Consider the following 18173-nt stretch of genomic DNA (forward strand, 5'->3'; position numbering starts at 1 on the left):
CACATATATATATGGAATCTAAAAAAAAAAACGGTTATGAAGAACCTAGGGGCAGGATGGGAATAGACACAGACCTACTAGAGAATGGATTTGAGGGCATGGGGAGGGGGAAGGGTAAGCTGGGACAAAGTGAGAGAGTGGCATGGACATACATACACTACCAGATGTAAAATAGCTAGCTAGTGGGAAGCAGCCACATAGCACAAGGAGATCAGCTCAGTGCTTTGTGACCACCTAGAGGGTTGGGATAGGGAGGGTAGGAGGGAGGGAGACCCAAGAGGGAAGAGATATGGGGACATATGTATATGTACAACTGATTCACTTTGTTATACAGCAGAAACTAACACACCATTGTAAAGCAATTATACTCCAATAAAGATGTTTAAAAAAAAAGAATAAAGACTTAGAGTTGTTTTTTTTCCTTCAGATTAGTTATGACAACTAAAACTGGTGGTTTATTTCTAAACATGAAATAGATCTGTAAAACAGTATAAAACAGGTTACTTAGAAATAAGAGGTGGTTTTTTGTACATGTGGGTATAAATGTGTTCTTCAAATACTGCCTTTTGCTAGGTTCTCAAAATGACCAAGACTTATTATTTTGCTAATGAGTAGTATTAAGTAACAATTTGAAAATAGCTGTGGGAAATATCAGAGATACTTTAATAAGTAGGATATCTAAAAAGGAATGATCTTCCTGTATGAGCACATTGGAAACTTGAAATCTTTACCATCACTGAAAATCAAACCATACTACTACTTAGCTAAATCCAGGATAGAAAATTTAGTTAATTCTAAAGGTAGAACATAGACAAAAAGAAGACTTAATTCTCACTTAATCAGTGATAACATTTTAAATAATATTTTGAAGGAAAAATTGTTTTACTCTGGTTTTCTGGAAACATTATATATTAAAATCTAGTAATTTGTTTTTAGAATCCATCACAATTGTTATATAATGCAAAAAATTGACTATAGTCACTATATATCTAAATATTTTAGTGATGTAACCTAGTCAGTCCAGTTACAAGCAAACTTGTATATTTTTCAGTATGGTTTTTTTCCAATATGTATCTATTTTTTTCAAGATGTTAATCAATCAAGTAGAAAACTTCTTCAGTAATTTTGTATATTGTTCAAGTATGACTACCTTATTGTACTTTAAAATCATTTCTACTTAGAATGGAATTACCAGTAGAGATCAGCAGAAAATTATGGCTGCTCTTAAAGAACTAGAGGTAGAAGAGATAAAATTTGGAGAATTACCTGAAGTGGCAAAGTTGGAAATCAGGTAAAATTAACCTACTGGTTTACATTAATACTGTTTAGAACCAACTTTCTTTTTTAATTGAATTTTGATAATGTCCAAGTTATTTTACTTAATACCATCATTTTGCCAGGGATATGGATAGTTCATTTTGCGATATACTGTGTTCTGAAGTAGAAATTACTTTATAAAGTCAGTTTTTACCAAGAAGCAAAACTAATGCATCTTCTTAACTCACATAGAAATATTTTTGTTGTATTTTTTCATTGCATTTTGTTAAATGAGTTAATTAAAAGATCCCATGCTTTTCATAGTGTAGCTCTTACTCTCCTTAAATCATATAAATGTCAGATTGAAGATTCAGAGGGTAATATTTTTGCTTAGGGCAATAAGAAAGCATTTCTCATGTACCTCAGCTCTATTTTCAGCCTTATTCTTTATGAAATTATGTTATCAATATATAAAGTTCATTTCAATATTATAAACTTGTCAAACACTGATTAGTAGCAATATTAGTAATCTAAAATTTATTTTGAAAATAATGGTATTTGATTTTTTAAACATATTGTGGAACAGTAAATGATTTTTTTAACTTTTTATTTGAAATAATTTTAGATTCACAATTGCAGAGACGTACAGAAAGGTTCTATGTACCCTTCACCCAGTGTTACCCAGCGTACCCAGTTATCTTGCATAACTATAGTACAATATCAAAACCAGAAACTGACATTTTTCTGGTTTGTATTTGTATTTCATCAGTTATACACGTGCTCATTTGTGTGTGTGTGTATAGCTCTATGCAATTTTGTCATGTGTGTAGCTTCTCATAACCACTGCCACAATCAATATACTTAACATATACCATCACCACAGTGCTACCACATACTACCCCTTCATAGCTCCCACCACCCCTCCCCATCCCTAAAACTAGCAATCGATAATTTGTTATCCATCTTTATAATGATGTTATTTCATGAATGTTACATAAATGCAGTCATACAGTATGTATCCATTTTTGATTGGCTTTTTTCAGTCAGCCTAATTTCCTTGAAGTTCATCCAAGTCTATAAAATATAATACTTACAAGTGCAGTAGTATAGTGTAGCCTGCCTAATACTAACATTGCAACTATGAGAAACATTAATTAAACATAGGAATAATAAGTTTCCACACCATTTTAAAATTTAGATAAGTCTTCTAGGGGATAATTTAGATCCAGATTTCTTTAAAAATGTTATTGCAAAATTATTTCCCTTTCTCTAACTGTATCTCCTTTTAACAAGATGATCTATATTCAAAATAATGCCTCATCATTGTTTCAAAATAACATTGCATTTCTTAAATATTTAAGTACATTGTAAAGGATTTCAGTTGTGAGGACTTAAATCAGCAAACTTTGAATCTCTTTGTTCATTTTCTTTACTTTTCTAATTTATTGCTTCTATGAAGGAATATTCTGAGTTCTACATGACTGAATTGCAAATTAAATTTTTTAATATAACTTATTTGTATGATGTCAGAGTTGCCTCTACGAATTTTCATTGTTGAGATTAACAGACTTAAAGAATGTACAGAATCCTGAATGTCACTTATTAAAACTGCTGAATTTTTTAAAAAATAAAACGGGCAGACATGCATTTCAGGAATTTGACCTTGTTATTAAATCACAGACTTTGTTTACATGCTGTTATGGAAAAGGTTTTACTTCCCATTTGTTCAAAGTCATTCTTTACAGAAGAAATTAGTCATTAAGTCATAAGAAAACTAACAGCAGGAAAAGAACTGATTGATTATAATCTTCTGGTAATGTGACTTCAACAATTTAGCTACTGATTTATTTTAAGATACTTTTCTTCTATGTGTTCAGTTGTATAAAATAGTCTGTTACAGGAACACACATGCACAGTACATTTACTTTTTTCTACAGTTAGCCTTAGTATGTTTTCAGAATTAGAGAATGCAATCTAAAAATACTAATAACCATTTCATTACTACTTTGAGATATTTTGAACACAAATATTAAGTTTCACCCATGTCTTGACATTTTCAGCAGTTTCTGCCCAGACCTTTTCTCTGAGCCTTTCTGATACCTACTTAAATGTATCAAAAGCATCTCAAAATTATGTCTACTTAGGAAATGATTTCTCCTCCAAAAAAAATCTGTATAGATGCAAATTTTCACACAAAAAATACATTGTTCACATCTATTATAAATATTCATCTGATATAAACTTGGAAACTCTAAATATTAAGGTGAATGGTTAGATTATATTACATCAGTATAATTATTTTATTCTGTCGTTTAAATTATTTTGAGACTTAATGTCATGGAAAAATACTCATAATAATATAAAAGGCAATATAAAATGGAGTGTGAGGTATAATGCCACTTGTATATATTCATATGAAAAATACTAGAAGAAAATGTGTACTATAAGAAAATATTCTGTAAGAAAATATTACCAGTCATTATCTTTGGGTGATAAAAGTATTGGTAATTTTAGTTTTTCCAGATAGTCTACAGTGAGCACATAGTACTTCTGTTTGGAGTACCTTTATTTAAAGTATAAATTTTATCCTAATACTTAACTTCACATTTTTAAAATATGGCCTGTTGTTTCAGTCAACTTACACTTTGTTGTGCTGCAGTAACAAATAACTTCTAAATCTAAATAACTTACAGAAACAAAGTTTATTTCTTGATCGCCTGTATCATGGATCAGCTGCAGTGAATCTCCTCCTTATTATTCTGAAAACAGGCTGGAGAAATAGCCCCACCTCGAAGTGTTCAAAATTTACATAGTCACTTCCAATCATATTTTATTTGCCAAAGCAAGTCATATGGCCAAGCCTTTTGTCTTTGGGGCATGAAGTGTAATCCTCTGGCAGAGAGAGGCCTGGTAGTATTTGGCTCAGTAGAAAAGACATGACAATTTGATCAAATAATATAGTCTACCATACGTATGCCATATCTGCTTATTTTGAAATCCTTAAATAAGTACAAAATTATCAGGGCTGCCATGTAAAGGTATGTAGGTTGTACAGCTGTGGGGTGGGGGCTGGGCAGCCAGTCACACAGTGTATGATGAAAGGCACACTTTTGAGTTATGTTTTTTATAACGTGCCTATCCATATTCAGTGGCCCTGAAAATTATACATCACAAGAAAGGTATATATTTTCCTTTCATCCATTAAGATTATGTAATTTTGTTAATAATAGTATTTGCTTATTCGAACTGAGTTGTTAACTTAGTCTTCCTTGAGAATAAGAGCTTATAAGTTTATATTCCACATATACATGTGTGCTTTGACTATCTAGAATAATATACCTGCTATCATTTTGAATGACAGTTCTCAATGGATCTTAATTTCCTTAAGAATCATTACATAAAAATATATATAGGGCATTAATGAATTACTCATTCAAGTACTTATTCTTTCATTGATAATAAATAAAATTTGAGTAAAGAGCACTAAAATATAAGTTTTAAGTATACCTTATATAAACACTACATGGAAACAGAAAAATTAATACAAGTAATGACTGCTGTTGTTTCGACAGAAAAATATGTTCAAGTTCTGTTCTTGAACAAAGAGCAGAAAGAAAATGTAATAAAGAAGAAATATTTATTTGGAAATGTTTTTATAAATACCACTTTTGCTAAATAGAACAAGAGCTTATCTAAATTTTTTTATTTCAATTTGCTTTTATAAAGCAGTCCTCAGATACTTTTCATAGTTGGTGACTTGATTATATATATTATATTTGTAAAGTTTAAAGTCTTTATTTTGTATAAACTGTTTATTTTTCAATCTAATAGCTAAGAAAAAAGATTTCTTTTAAATTAAAATACTATATAAAAGTCATGTCTTAGAGAAAAGTTTGCTATTAAGTTTCATTAGAGGTTGTCCTTGCTTGCTTTTTATAACCTTTCCTCCTAGAAACAGCATGAAAGAAACTTTGTATGGTGTATAGTCAAAACTTCTACCTATAAGAATTTCATTTGGACTCAGAAGTAGCTTTTGGTCCCATTGTATTAGTTTTTGTGTGAATTTTTATTATAATAGATACTGCTAAATAACTCTCCAGAAAGGTCATCTCACAAATTTGTCAACTCTTGATACTAATGATCTACCTAATTTTTGTCATTCCACTAGAGTATAACGTCTTATTTTAACCCCATGTTTATTAGCCATTTAAAATTTTCTTTTTTCTTTTCCTCTGAGTTACCTATTCTTATCCTTGGTCCCCTTTTCTATTTGGTTGTGTTAGTTTCTTTGTAGCTTTCACAATAAATTAGCTTCTGTCTTTGAAACTAATCTAGTCATCAGTATCTCTTCATTGTCGGAATCATTGGACTAATCCTAATTATTTAACATGCTTGACTTTTTTCCTCCATCTTGAATCTATTCCCTTCAATACCTTTCATAACAGACCTTAACTCCTGATTTTCTTTTTCTCAGGCTACTTTTCCTTTGGTAGCTTTTTTCTTCTACCCCTATCAACTCTCCCCTCTTCACAATATGTATCTTATTTCTTTGTGGTCCTCTCCCTGACCATTGTTTTGATTTCTACTGGTCACCAAAATTATAGACATTTCTGATACTTCTGTGGTTTGTGCCTATATCCATAGTTGAAGGAAAGACCGAAATTCTGTTAGAGGTTATTGAAAATAAACATGTAATTTTTCCCCATGTAAGTTCACCAACTCCCCGAATTCTGTGTAGCCTCATGAGGCTGTGGACCCCAGGATAAGTACCTACAAGACTGACATTTTCTACTACTCACTGGTCATTGCCACCTAAATGTCTCATATCATTGCCATCATCATCGTTATTAAGTTTGTTTAAATGCCATATATATACTAGACAGAATGCTAGGTGCTTTTCACATGTTATCTCCTTCAGTCCTCCTGACACTCCTTTTACCTCAGTTCTAGAGATACGGAAATATTTGGCTGAAGATTAGGTTTGCCCAAGATCATAAAGCTGTGGAAGCTGAATTCAAACTCAGGTCTTCCTGACACTAGAGACTGTGTTCTTAATTATTGTGCTATATTGCTTTCTCTTCACCCACTTCTTTCTCCACCACCCACCCCCAAATTCACTTCCCTGCTTGGTAGTGCCATCTTCCACTGCAACCAAAGAACTTAGAATAACCCTAGACCTTTCCTTTTCTTTTACGTGCAATCCATCACCAACTTTTTCAGTTTATTCTCCTAAACATTTCTTAAACTAGTCTCCTAATTATTCTATTTCCACTTTTTGTTTTCCTTTAATCCACACCACTCCCCAAATAAACTTTCTTGTACGAAAATATGATTTTCTACTTTCCTGTTTAAAATTCTTTAGTAACTGTACATTATCCAAAAGATAATATTCCATTCCTTAGCATGTCACGAAAGTTCCTTAAACAAGTGATCCCGTACAGCCTCTTTTCTTACGACTTTCCCATAACTGTGCTTTAGTTATACCTTGGAGATCTCCTACCCCTGTTCTTTCGCACTTGCTATTCTCTCCGTCCAGAATCTCTTTTCTTCCTTACCTACCTGACAAACTTATTTTTAAGCTCCAGACTCAGTTCAAGTATGAACTCTATGAAGCATAACTAAATCCCTAATTCCCATTATACTAGATTCATTATGTCTGAGTTTTAGATGTCTCAACTATAAACTACTGTTAATAACATCTACCTTACAGGAGTTGTTGGGAAGAATTTAAAAAATAATAAATGTAAAATAACTAGTGCACTGCCTTCACATAATAGACATTCAAATATTGGCACTTTTATGTTCCTACTTCATATGTCCCTGTGAATAACAGTGTTATAATTCTATGTCTGCTTCTCATCCTGAACTTTGAGATCCTCAAGACTGGATGCTTGGTTTTCTTTGTATGCTCAAAGTCTGTTTCAGTTGCTAATACAAAGTAACTATTCTACAAATATTTTTTTAAAGAATCTAATAAATGTTATGACTAGACATTGAATAACTAGCCAAGTAAAATGGAGTAAATTGTTCATATTAGTGATTCCTTTTTATTTCCTCTCTTTAGTGGTGATGAGTTCCTCAACTTTCTTCTGAAATTAAACAAACAGTGTGGCCATTTAATAACAGCTGTACAGAACATTATTACTGAGTTGCCTGTAAATTCTCAGAAGGTATTCTACAAGTTATTAAATGAAGAAAAGTATGAATGCTGGAGAACATTCCAGATAAGTTAATGATAACTCAATAAACTGTAATGATCTGGTAAAACTGTATCCTCTAAAATCACCTAAGATCTAAATAAGTCAATTTATTTAATATTTCTTTTTTATACTAATTAATTGAAAAACTTTGTGTTCTAGCCCTCAAGAAAAGGAAAATGAGTCAGACCAAAAGTTAAACTGATCTGTGTATTGAACTTACCATTTGTTCTTAAAGGGAATTTAATTGTTTAAAATATAAAGTGACAGGAGACCCAAGTGAAAGTTGAAACAAAACAGTGTGTTGAGTGTTATTAAAAACCATTTCAATATAAGGATTTTTTAATGAAGGAAATTTTAAATAGAGAAAGTGTAAGTGACCTGTAAAAGCAAACTTGTTTTTTAAAGTTTTTCATGTGATTTGGTTTTAGCTATTTGCATATAGTGAAAAATATTTAATGCACTTGTTTTCCTATGATTTTTATATAACACTAATATGGGAATCATGTCATTCTTCAAACCTTCATGACTTTATTCACCATAAATATTTTTATTACTAATATTAGTCTCCATGGTGATATATATGTATATTTAATAAATGCATTCAGGAAACTGATTATTTATATAAAAATACTGAGTTCTTTTGGTGTCAGGATTTATCCTGAATAAAAAATGCTTTTCAGTTATGTAATTTAATTTAATGTTTGATAATGTTGTATACTTTTTGTGGATATAAAGTTGTGAAAAGTTGCTTTCCATTCTTTAAAATGTAACTTTTGAAAATATTAACAGATAGTACTAGAATGGGCTTCTCCCCGGAATTTTACTTCAGTTTGTGAAGAACTGGTTAGTAATGTTGAAGACTTGAGTGAAGAGGTCTGCAAACTAAAAGACTTAATTCAGAAGGTATTTAAATATTTAAAATTAAAAAGGGGGGAGATTATTTACAGCATAATATGTTAGACAGTGAAGCAGTTCTGACGAGCAGCTTAAGCTCCCACTAGACAGGTGGAGAAAGGACAGTTTTCAAAGGAAGAAATATACATAGGAAACAAACTGTTGGTCATTAATGAAATGCATACTGAAAGAACAGTGATATATCATTTTCATCCTATAAAATTAGCAGGCAATGTATTACCCTACCCATTACTGGTTATAGTTCGTCAAACATAGTATTTTCATGTGAGACTGATGTCTAAACCACTTTCAAAAACAGTTCGGCAAGATGTGGCAAGGACCATAAAAATATTTGTATCTTTAATGGTACTAGTTTAATGATTCCAAAATTATATGTACGTAAATGTCCTATACGAGAATGATTTTAATAAATTATGGTATAACCATTTCTTATAATGATATGCAGCCAGTTGAAAAATATAATGAAAAGAATATATCAACTTGTTAAAGAAGTTCTATTTCTAATTTTTATTTACATATATAAATGTGAAGGTAAAAAAACTACCAAAAATGAAATGTTATTAGCTCTGTTAATGAGGTAGGGTTGTGGATAAAATATTCCTTCTATTTTCTAGATTTTTTTTTTTTTTTTTTTTTTTGGCTGCATTGGGTCTTCGTTGGGGCACACGGGCTTTCTTTAGTTGCGATGAGCGGGGGCTACTCTTTGTTGTGGTGCACGGGCCTCTCATTGTGGTGGCTTCTCTTGTTGCGGAGCACAGGCTCTAGGTGCATGGGCTTCAATAGTTGTGGCACATGGATTTAGTTGCTCTGTGTCATGTGGGATCTTCCCCAGACCAGGGCTCGAACCTGTGTCTCCTGCATTGGCAGGTGGATTCTTAACCACTGCGCCACCAGGGAAGCCCCTTCTAGACTTCTTATATTTTATAATTTAACTTTTTAAAAGAGTATGGGCTTTTTTTGGTTCTTGTTCCTATACTCATATAGAAGTATGTATTTTGGTTTAAGGACAGGTGATTTTTTTTCCCCCTTTAAGAAAACTGGCTATAACAAAATCTAAGCTGCTAAAATAGAGAACTCTGTTGAAGGTAGATAATAAAGGGCAACACTTTCACTTGACTAAAGAACTCATTTCTGAGTCTCCACATCTAATAAATATATTTGATATCGATAAAGTTTTTGTGAAATATCTGATGTGAACATTAGATTATGCGTTAAATTTTTATAGCATCAACCCGTGCCATTTAATATTTTCATTAGTATTTTATCAAAAAAGTTATTTTCCTCAAAATAAACTTTATACATGTTCCAGGTAATTTGTCATTCTAGCTATTAACATGTTCAGTCAGAAGGAGTCTTTTTTAAAAATGAGCAGAAAATTGTGAAGCAAATTCTACAAAATTATAGGGGGATAAAGACATTTAAAATAGGGCAAATGAGCAATATATTTCACATTTTTTGTAGATGATAACTCCTTTCCAGAGAAAGGCATCTTAGAAGTTGTATTATCTCTGACATTTATTCATTCAACAAACCTAAGAGTGCCTCCTATATGTCAGGCAACTGTGCTACACATTAGTTTCCTAATTATTCTCTCTACTTCCACTTTGTGTTCCTTTAATACACACCACTCCCCAAATGAACTTTCTCATGCAAAAATATGATTTTATACTTTCTGAACTTGCTGACAACACAAAAATTATAGCACCATTCATCTTCACTATATCCATCATCTAGAAGAATTGAAGGGAAATGGTATTGATTTTACTTATTAGCATGGTGTTTTTCATGGGGATGCAAAAGAAATTTGGAAGGATTTGTGTAAAGATACTTCCTGCAAAGCATCAACCTTTAATGTTTAGTGTAAGAAATTCCCTGAGACATCTTTGTCTCAGGATTGGTAATTATTTGTTTTCTCCAAGATGAACTAAAAACATCTGGGGAGGTGGGGTGGAGGATTAAGATGAAATTAGAGAGAGCACCCAGATTTTTCTTAAAGGGATGAAATTAAGAAACACTGCTTTCAGAGTGTAACTTTGACTCAAAAACATGAACAATCAGGTACCATAATATTTATTTTAATAAAGTATACCTATAGAGAAAAATTTCAGCTTTCTTTAGCTAAATGGAAGGTTGTTTTTCTTTGGTCTTTTCTACCTTGAATCTATACATTTCTATGTAAGGACTGGCCTTGAAAACATATTCATTGGTTCATAATAACAGCAGATATAGTTCTTTGGGCAGGAACGTCTTAATTTTGCAGCAAGCCTGTGCATTGGGTTTTCTTTGGATTAGGCTTAAACAAGTAATAATCACCAAATAAGATTTTATTTAGAGAACTGTGAGGCTTCCAGATTTGGGACAATGCTATCATGCCTGTTAAGTTTATGATATTTTAGAGTTTACCAATAATAACAGAAGGGGTTTTTTAAAAGAAACATATGAGCTATCATAGATAAGTATATGGAGGTAACAAAGAGAGAGGGTGGGAGAGGTCAAGGCCAGACTCTAACACCACATCATTCTCTTTCAAACCAACACACTGACAGGCTCCTGTCAGAAAGGGTCATTCTAAGTAATTGGTTAATAAAAGGAATGACTGTCTCAGGATTCAGTAAATGGAGCATCAGTGTCAAAAAGGAATCTGTTGCTGAATGAAGCCATTTGGAAGTTAGACCAAGAATACAGTATTAATGAGATTGGCATTGAAGTCCATCTTCTACTATAAATTTGAAATTAATTTTGCAGGGTTTTTTAATTAAATACACTGTAGATTTGAGAAGTAGTTATTTTTGCTAATGTTGAACGTATGTCACCACTGCAGCACAGGATGTTTCTAGTAAATGTCACTCTGTAAATGTGCCTGATTCTTTTTATCTTTCAAGGATCTTTTGGTTTCTGCTCATTCTCCCTCTCCTGCCTCTCCCCAGCAACTATCTCCTCCCTCTCCCTCCCCCTCCCCCCTCACACACACACACACACACACACACACACACACACACACACACACGAGTTGAGAGGCCTTCTTTAGCAAGAAAGTTCTATGTATAGGAATTTAGAAACTGCGTCATGTACTTTCATTGTGGAGAAGTGCAAAAAGAACCACTGAAATTTTTGTTAACATTTGTTCCTGCAAATATATTTAAATAAAGGATTATACTTCTAGTGTTAGCTCTAGTGTTAGCATCGAATCTTCTAGTTTCTGTTGAATTTCATGTACTGTAGGTATGCCATAACAATACTTGTTTTTATAAGGTTCACTTTTTTTGTAAGAAATCAGTTGATATTCAATGCAAAGGAAAAAACGACTGTCGTTCCTTATACGTAGAAATAGAAACTTTAACATTAAAGGAACTTTATCTCCTGACATAAAAACATGTTTTTAAAATATAATAATCTATAGCATTTATTTTTAATGTAAAACTAATAGTCTACTACAGTGGGATCCTGGTTGAAAGAAAGATTGTCTTTTAAGATTTTGAATCTTTACTTTAAATCTTCCACGGGAATCTTGCATTTAGGTTACATCTAAATCAAGTGACTAACATGGATATTTTGATATTTTTTAAAATCAAAGATATTTTTATTTTCACTGTACTGCACATTAACTTTTTCATTTTTCCCATACTATACATTAGTTGCAAAATGAACGAGAAAATGATCCAACTCGTATCCCATTAACGGAAGAAGTATCTACATGGAATAGTAGAATTTTGAAGAGGACGGCTATTACCGTATGCGGATTTGGGTTTCTTCTTTTCATTTGCAAGCTAACTTTTCAGAGAAAATAACTCTAATATTTGTTTTGAGTAATTATGTATATCTTATTCAAATTACCTAAAAATGTTGCTTTTAACTGTTTGTGGCACAGTATGACTACATTGTTTGCCAACACTCCATAGGAAAAATTATGATAGCTTACTGCAGAATGTTTTTCTTTAGAAAGTGGTTTGTCAGTTTGAGTTGACAATATAATTTGTTATATTTTTATGTTAACTTTGATCAAGCAGTAAATTATAAGTGATTCTTAAGTTTGATCCTATCCTATGACTCTAATAAATAACATTTAAAATAAATAAAAGTTTTATCTAATATTTTGACATTTATAAAAGTGTGTTCATTTGTCACAGTGAATCTTACACTATTTGCAAAGTGTTCATAACTTAGTAGCTTTCTTTTAGTTCTTATTTTTCCCTTCCATTATTATGTAATAAGGAATTTCTTATTTAGTTTTTTTAGTTATATATCATTATAAGGAAATTATTAACTTGAGAGTAGTTTAGAGAATGCAAAGTATAAAGATAAAATGTAAAATTTTTGAATTATGGATTAAAACCTAGGAAAAATATTTTAAATGTAAATTTTAAAAAGCAGAAAATTCAGAGAGTAGTGTGGAAAGCCTAAAGCACATTAGAATTTTTTATGTAATGTACTTTTGGGAACATATGACATGTACTATGTGTAACATTCTTGAGGATGGTATGAAAGTGAATGGCATTTGGCGTATAATTTCTCATACCAATCTAAAGAAGTAATGCACGATTTCTTTGTGGGGCTTTTTTTTTCCAAATCAAAATAATGATATTCAGATTTTGGAAGTGAGGTTAATAAAAAAGGCAGGCCTAATTTAGCAGGCAATATAGTAGTTAAATCTTGCTTGACTTAGTACCATACTTAGAACAGATGCAGTTGATCTACAACTGGGATAACAGTGGTTTTAGCAGTGCCCTTTTTGACTGTCTCTTTCTAATCTCTCCGATAGGCTGTCTGCCTCATTTGGTATTATACCCAACCCTTAGGCTCCACTAATTACTGGTTGATTGCGCTACTGTTTTGACATGCCCTGGGGCATGAATTGCTCAGCAGTCTGATAGAATTAAATTTGGACAGGGGTAATTTTTGAGGCCAGCTTTTGAGGCTTATTCTGATCAGGGAAGGGTCCTTCTCAGCTGTCTCTTGCCCTGGTTCTCTCTGGTGAACTAGCTGGCCTAGTTCACCTTAGAGGAGCTGTTGTCTTCAGGAGTGCCCTTAGGCTTGATTTTCTCCACATTCTCTTAAATGAAGTCAGTTCCTTTGGGGAGAACTCTGAAACTCTCTTTCTTATGGACTGCTTCTCCCCCCTGGACAAAATCTCTGAGCCACTCCTCTGAGTGCTGGGTGGGGCAGTAGCCTCTGGTCTTCTGTGTTTGCTTCTTAACAGTTGTGCCCTATAAGTGAGCTGGCGAAAGGAAGATCGCGGCCCTAGTGTTCTGGCCTGCCATTCCTGGGGTAGAGTTCTCATCCTGTGAGGCTCAACGGAAGGAGAGAGCCCTCAACCTCTCAGCCACACTCATCAGAATTTAGCTGCTCAAGCTTGGAGATGGAGGGCATTAGAAAAGCTGGAGGATTGCCCTTCAGATGAGATATGGTAACTCTTATTTGGGAGCTGAGGGGAGAGGGAGCCCCATCTTCTTGGCCACATCCACCCAGAGCTTTTGGAGCTTTTGCTAAACTGAGATGACTTGGGGTTGCCGGGCGGCAGGTGGTAAGGGAGAGATTGGATCAGTGGCTCAGTGTTCTTACTGAGTTTTAGTAGGTTTTCTTGAATAAATGTTTTTTCATTTGTTCTGAGCCCTTAGGACTCTGCAAAGACTTTAAAGTGCCAATAAAAACGTTATACTGGACGTACGTGACACATTTGTTCATTATTAGAAGAACTAATTCAAAACTATTTGAGCAACGTTCTATTATATTCCTCTACCTGTAAATTCAGATTATCTTATCAATACTCTAAACAAAATTAACAAATTTTTATATTGCATAACAATCTTGGAGAGAGAGTAAATAAAATGACATTTTCAGAAGTGTCACCATCTCTGGACTTATCTCTGTAAGGCAGTAGTATTCACGTTTCTCTTCCCAACTGATCTTTCATAATTGTTTCCATGAATTTTCTTCCTTCCTGGAATCATTCTAACACTTTCATCCTCTGTATTTGCTTTCCTTTTGAAGTCCATGTCTACTGTGACGTGCTCCCTCTTCCCTCTCAACCCCTAACCTTCACTTTTCTGTTGACAGATAAAGCAGAAGGTAGCCCAGGTTCCTAGCCCTGTCACACTATCTTGTACATTGTCCGAGTCTTGGTTTCCTCATCTGTAAAATAGATTCTAAAGACTAAAGGAATCAGAACAATGCCTCCTTGTTAATAGGTCCAATTTGGAGTTCTGAAATTAGAACTAAATCTTAGGGGCTTTATGTACGAGAATCAATGCTTCCTAGACAAAGTGAACCCCTCCTAAGTGGTTTTGCTTTTTGAGCTCACATCCAGAGATCTGATATGAGAATTGATCTTAACATTTGGTGGTTGCCAATATTTTATAATATTTTGGGGAAAATTACTAGTAATTACATTTCAATTCATTAAATAATTACTGATTGCTTAGTATGTGTAAAACAATACACCCATACATTACATATTTTATATGAGATCAGAAAACCTAAATATGTTTGCTATTATTAAGAGAGACATTGAGGTTACTGTTGTTTTATGGATGTTTTACAAATCCACTTTGTAAAACTGTTTCATAGGATAGGGTGTGGTTGAGCGTTTTGTTTTGTTTTGAATTCCCACAGTTGAGAATGTGGTGTGATAGACTTATCTTTCCTTATGGGAGAAGGGCTCAACCTCAATCAATGCCTTCCTACAAAAAAACAGCTACAGAGGGAAAATCGGTGAAGTCCCAGCGTGTGAAATCTTTTAGAAGAGATTTAGGCTAGATTTAAAGTAAGTTTCTATTCATTGTGGATTCAAGGTACATTAGTGCTAAACCAATTTTTGGAGTTGCATATGTACAATTTCCCCTGCCCTCAGTGTAAGGGATTAAAATAAGACACCTAGAATCTTCTGTAGTAATACTATTAACTATCCAGTTAGTGGTAATATAACAATTAACTGTAGTTAGTGGTAGAACTAAAATAGTGGCAATATTACAGTAACCCTGTGGCAAATGAAAATTGGACTTAAAACGTAGAAACGAAAGATTAGAGTTATTATGCAGAGTTCTTCAGTTTCTAGATAAAATAGGAATAGCATCATAGAATGAAAGAAAAATTGTGGATTTTGTTTCCTGAAGTATATGCTGTTATGTGGCTCCCAGATCTCCCTTTAGGAATAAAGAACTTATTCCCACAGCTGCTGGGAATGTAGCTAGCAGAAAGGCCTCTTTAGGAGTTTTCTCTGCTAAAGAAAGATGCATTCCCAAAAGCATGTCCTACTCCCAGGAATGACTAATCAACATAGGGGTTTAAAGGCCCCAATTTCAAGGGCCCTCATCCCAAACCAAGATAACTCTGAAGGGCCATCCCCCTTTCAGAGCTCCTGGTGAGGCTGGCCGAGGCTTTCATTAAGAGTGTATCACAGCCCATCTTCTCCCTCTGTCCAGTGCTGCTTCTTTCCCTTCCCTTGCACAGGTGTTGCTCTCCAGAGCCCTTCCTAATGAATGTCCTGTATGCTAATCTTCACCTCAGCATTCACTTTCCAGGGAACCCAGTTTTGTCACTGACCAGCAGAGCCTTGCATAAGTCATGAAATATATGATCATTATTAATAATTATCTTCTCCAGAACTTAAGTTTCCTAATCTGAAAAATAAAGATCATCCTGAACTAGGGTTGTTGTTGGAGTGTTAAATGGAGTAACATACAAGTGGTTGTAGAGTTTTATAACTAATGCAGACTTGTGGCCAAACAGACATGAGTTCCAGTTTCAGCTCTGCCTCTTACTAGCCATGCAACTTTTAGAACACTACCAAAGGTCTCCAAGTCTCTGGCTATAACATGCACGTAACAGTAATAATCAGACTTAAAATACTGCATTAATTCAGCATTTATTCTCATCTATAACAAGAATAACAGTAATAATCAGACTTAAAACCATTGCTTTAATTTGGCCTTTACTGTGCCAGGCATTCAGCTAATTTTTAAAAACCTATATTTTAATAAATATATTTAATTAAACCTATAAGGTTGTTGTAAGGATTAAGTGAACTAAGGCAATATAGAGTGTTCTCCAATGCGTGCGTTTATAGCATACATTAATAAACGGTAGCCAGTATAATTTCTACTGTTATAATTCATCATAAAGCATTTATTACACTGACTTGTATCAAAAATCAGATTTTTATAATTGCCAGGACCATATTTTTGTTTGAGAGAAATATTTTCTATCATTTAGTGACATAGAATTAAAAATACTTAAATCGTCTAAGCTAACCCAGATATATTCACAATCCACAAGACAACAGTTAATAGGCCAAGCAGACAATTATCTGAGAAGACTCCCTCTATTTCCCCTCTGCCTTTTTAACAGGCGGTACTATACTCAAAAGCAGAAACCATTTGTCTATAAAACCAAGTTGTCTATAAAACCCTCTTGTGATGATGGTGAGAGCTAGAGTCTGCATTCTTATTGTTCCATAGGTGAGGACTGGTGGTGGTGTGAGGAGTGTGTAATCCAATCCCGGTCAGACTGTCAGCTTGATAATGACACCCTAATACACTTTCACCTCCTCAAGCCACAGAGAGGACCTCTTCTCCCTGAAATGTTTTATACACCATGAGGGCACCAGTTTATCCACCTGGGAGGTACCCATTTTCTCAGCTTTTTATTTATTAACTTCGCTTGATTTTTAAAATATTTACCCATTTTACGTCTACTTGAAAACGAATACTAAAGACATGGTAAAATCTGGGCTAACTGAATTGATAAATAACATTAAATGATTCCATTTTAAGCACAGATATGGGGCTATTACCAAATACCTGAAAGCCATAAGATGGAGCCCCACACTAAGAACGGTGCAAGAACCCTCCTTGTATAGATCCTGGAGCAGGTGCACCAGCTCTGGATGTGAGAAAAAGAAACCCATCTTTTATTAAACCACTGTGTGGGTTTTCTGTTAATGATGCCAAAGGCATTCCCAAATAATACAGGGTTATACCTGTGCTGCCTCATTCTGCAATTTGCTTTTTCCATCAGCATTTCAGATGCATCCATGTTAAAAAGTAAAGATGTAATTAATTCCTTTAAACGGCTCTATAGTATTCCATCATATGTCCATCCCACATTTTCTACTTGTTCCCCTACTGATAAAATTTTGAGTTATATCTAACTTATTCTTCTCAACAGTACTGTACTGTACATACTTGTACATGTGTCCCTGTGTAAATATGACGAAGTTTCTTTAACTACATTTAGCAGTGGAATAGCTAGTTGTAGGGCACAAAGATTTTCAATTTCTACTTCATTAACTATTGATGTTGCCAGGTATTTCTGTTTGCCCCTCACGATCCTCCCTCTACCCCACCCTACCCTGGGAAGCTGAGTCTATCAATACAAAATACATCAAAGGACCTTTCAACTACTGGTGGGGCTTATCCAATGGCAGAATATCTGAGGGAGGGTAAACCTAGATATTTATTCACCTGGCTGTACTCCCTGTGAGATTGCTACCTTTGCCCCTCAACTGAAGGCTTCCTCTCAAGACAATGTCTACAAGATTCACTCCTTCTGGGTTCCTGGAACCTTTACTCTCTCCCACATCCCTTCGGGTCTGAGGGGTGGGAACAGCTCCTCTGCCCACACCTTCAAAAATAGTCTCTTTGTAAAGCAAATCTCCTCAAATCATTCTGCCATCTGTTTCCAGGTGAGAACATGACTGCATCACTTCTGTACTGCTCTTCAAGGAGCCCATATTAATTTACAGACCTACCAGCAGTGCATGAGAGTGTTTGTTACCCCACAGCCATACCGACACTTAACATTAAC

General features: G+C 34.0%; 1 protein-coding gene across 1 annotated transcript in view; it reads left to right on the forward strand.

Moving 5' to 3' along the window:
* Positions 1 to 12559, forward strand: part of ASZ1 (ankyrin repeat, SAM and basic leucine zipper domain containing 1) — an 81098-nt gene extending 68539 nt beyond the window's left edge. The window contains exons 10-13 of the mRNA XM_007450772.1: positions 1182 to 1291; positions 7322 to 7427; positions 8247 to 8360; positions 12008 to 12559. Of these exons, the coding sequence (XP_007450834.1) occupies positions 1182 to 1291; positions 7322 to 7427; positions 8247 to 8360; positions 12008 to 12160 (483 nt within the window). The 3' untranslated portion in view covers positions 12161 to 12559. The remainder of the gene's footprint in view (positions 1 to 1181; positions 1292 to 7321; positions 7428 to 8246; positions 8361 to 12007) is intronic.
* Positions 12560 to 18173: the final 5614 nt, after the last annotated feature.

Source organism: Lipotes vexillifer, unplaced genomic scaffold (genome assembly GCF_000442215.2).
Source record: "Lipotes vexillifer unplaced genomic scaffold, Lipotes_vexillifer_v1.1 scaffold314, whole genome shotgun sequence".
NCBI lineage: Eukaryota > Metazoa > Chordata > Mammalia > Artiodactyla > Lipotidae > Lipotes > Lipotes vexillifer.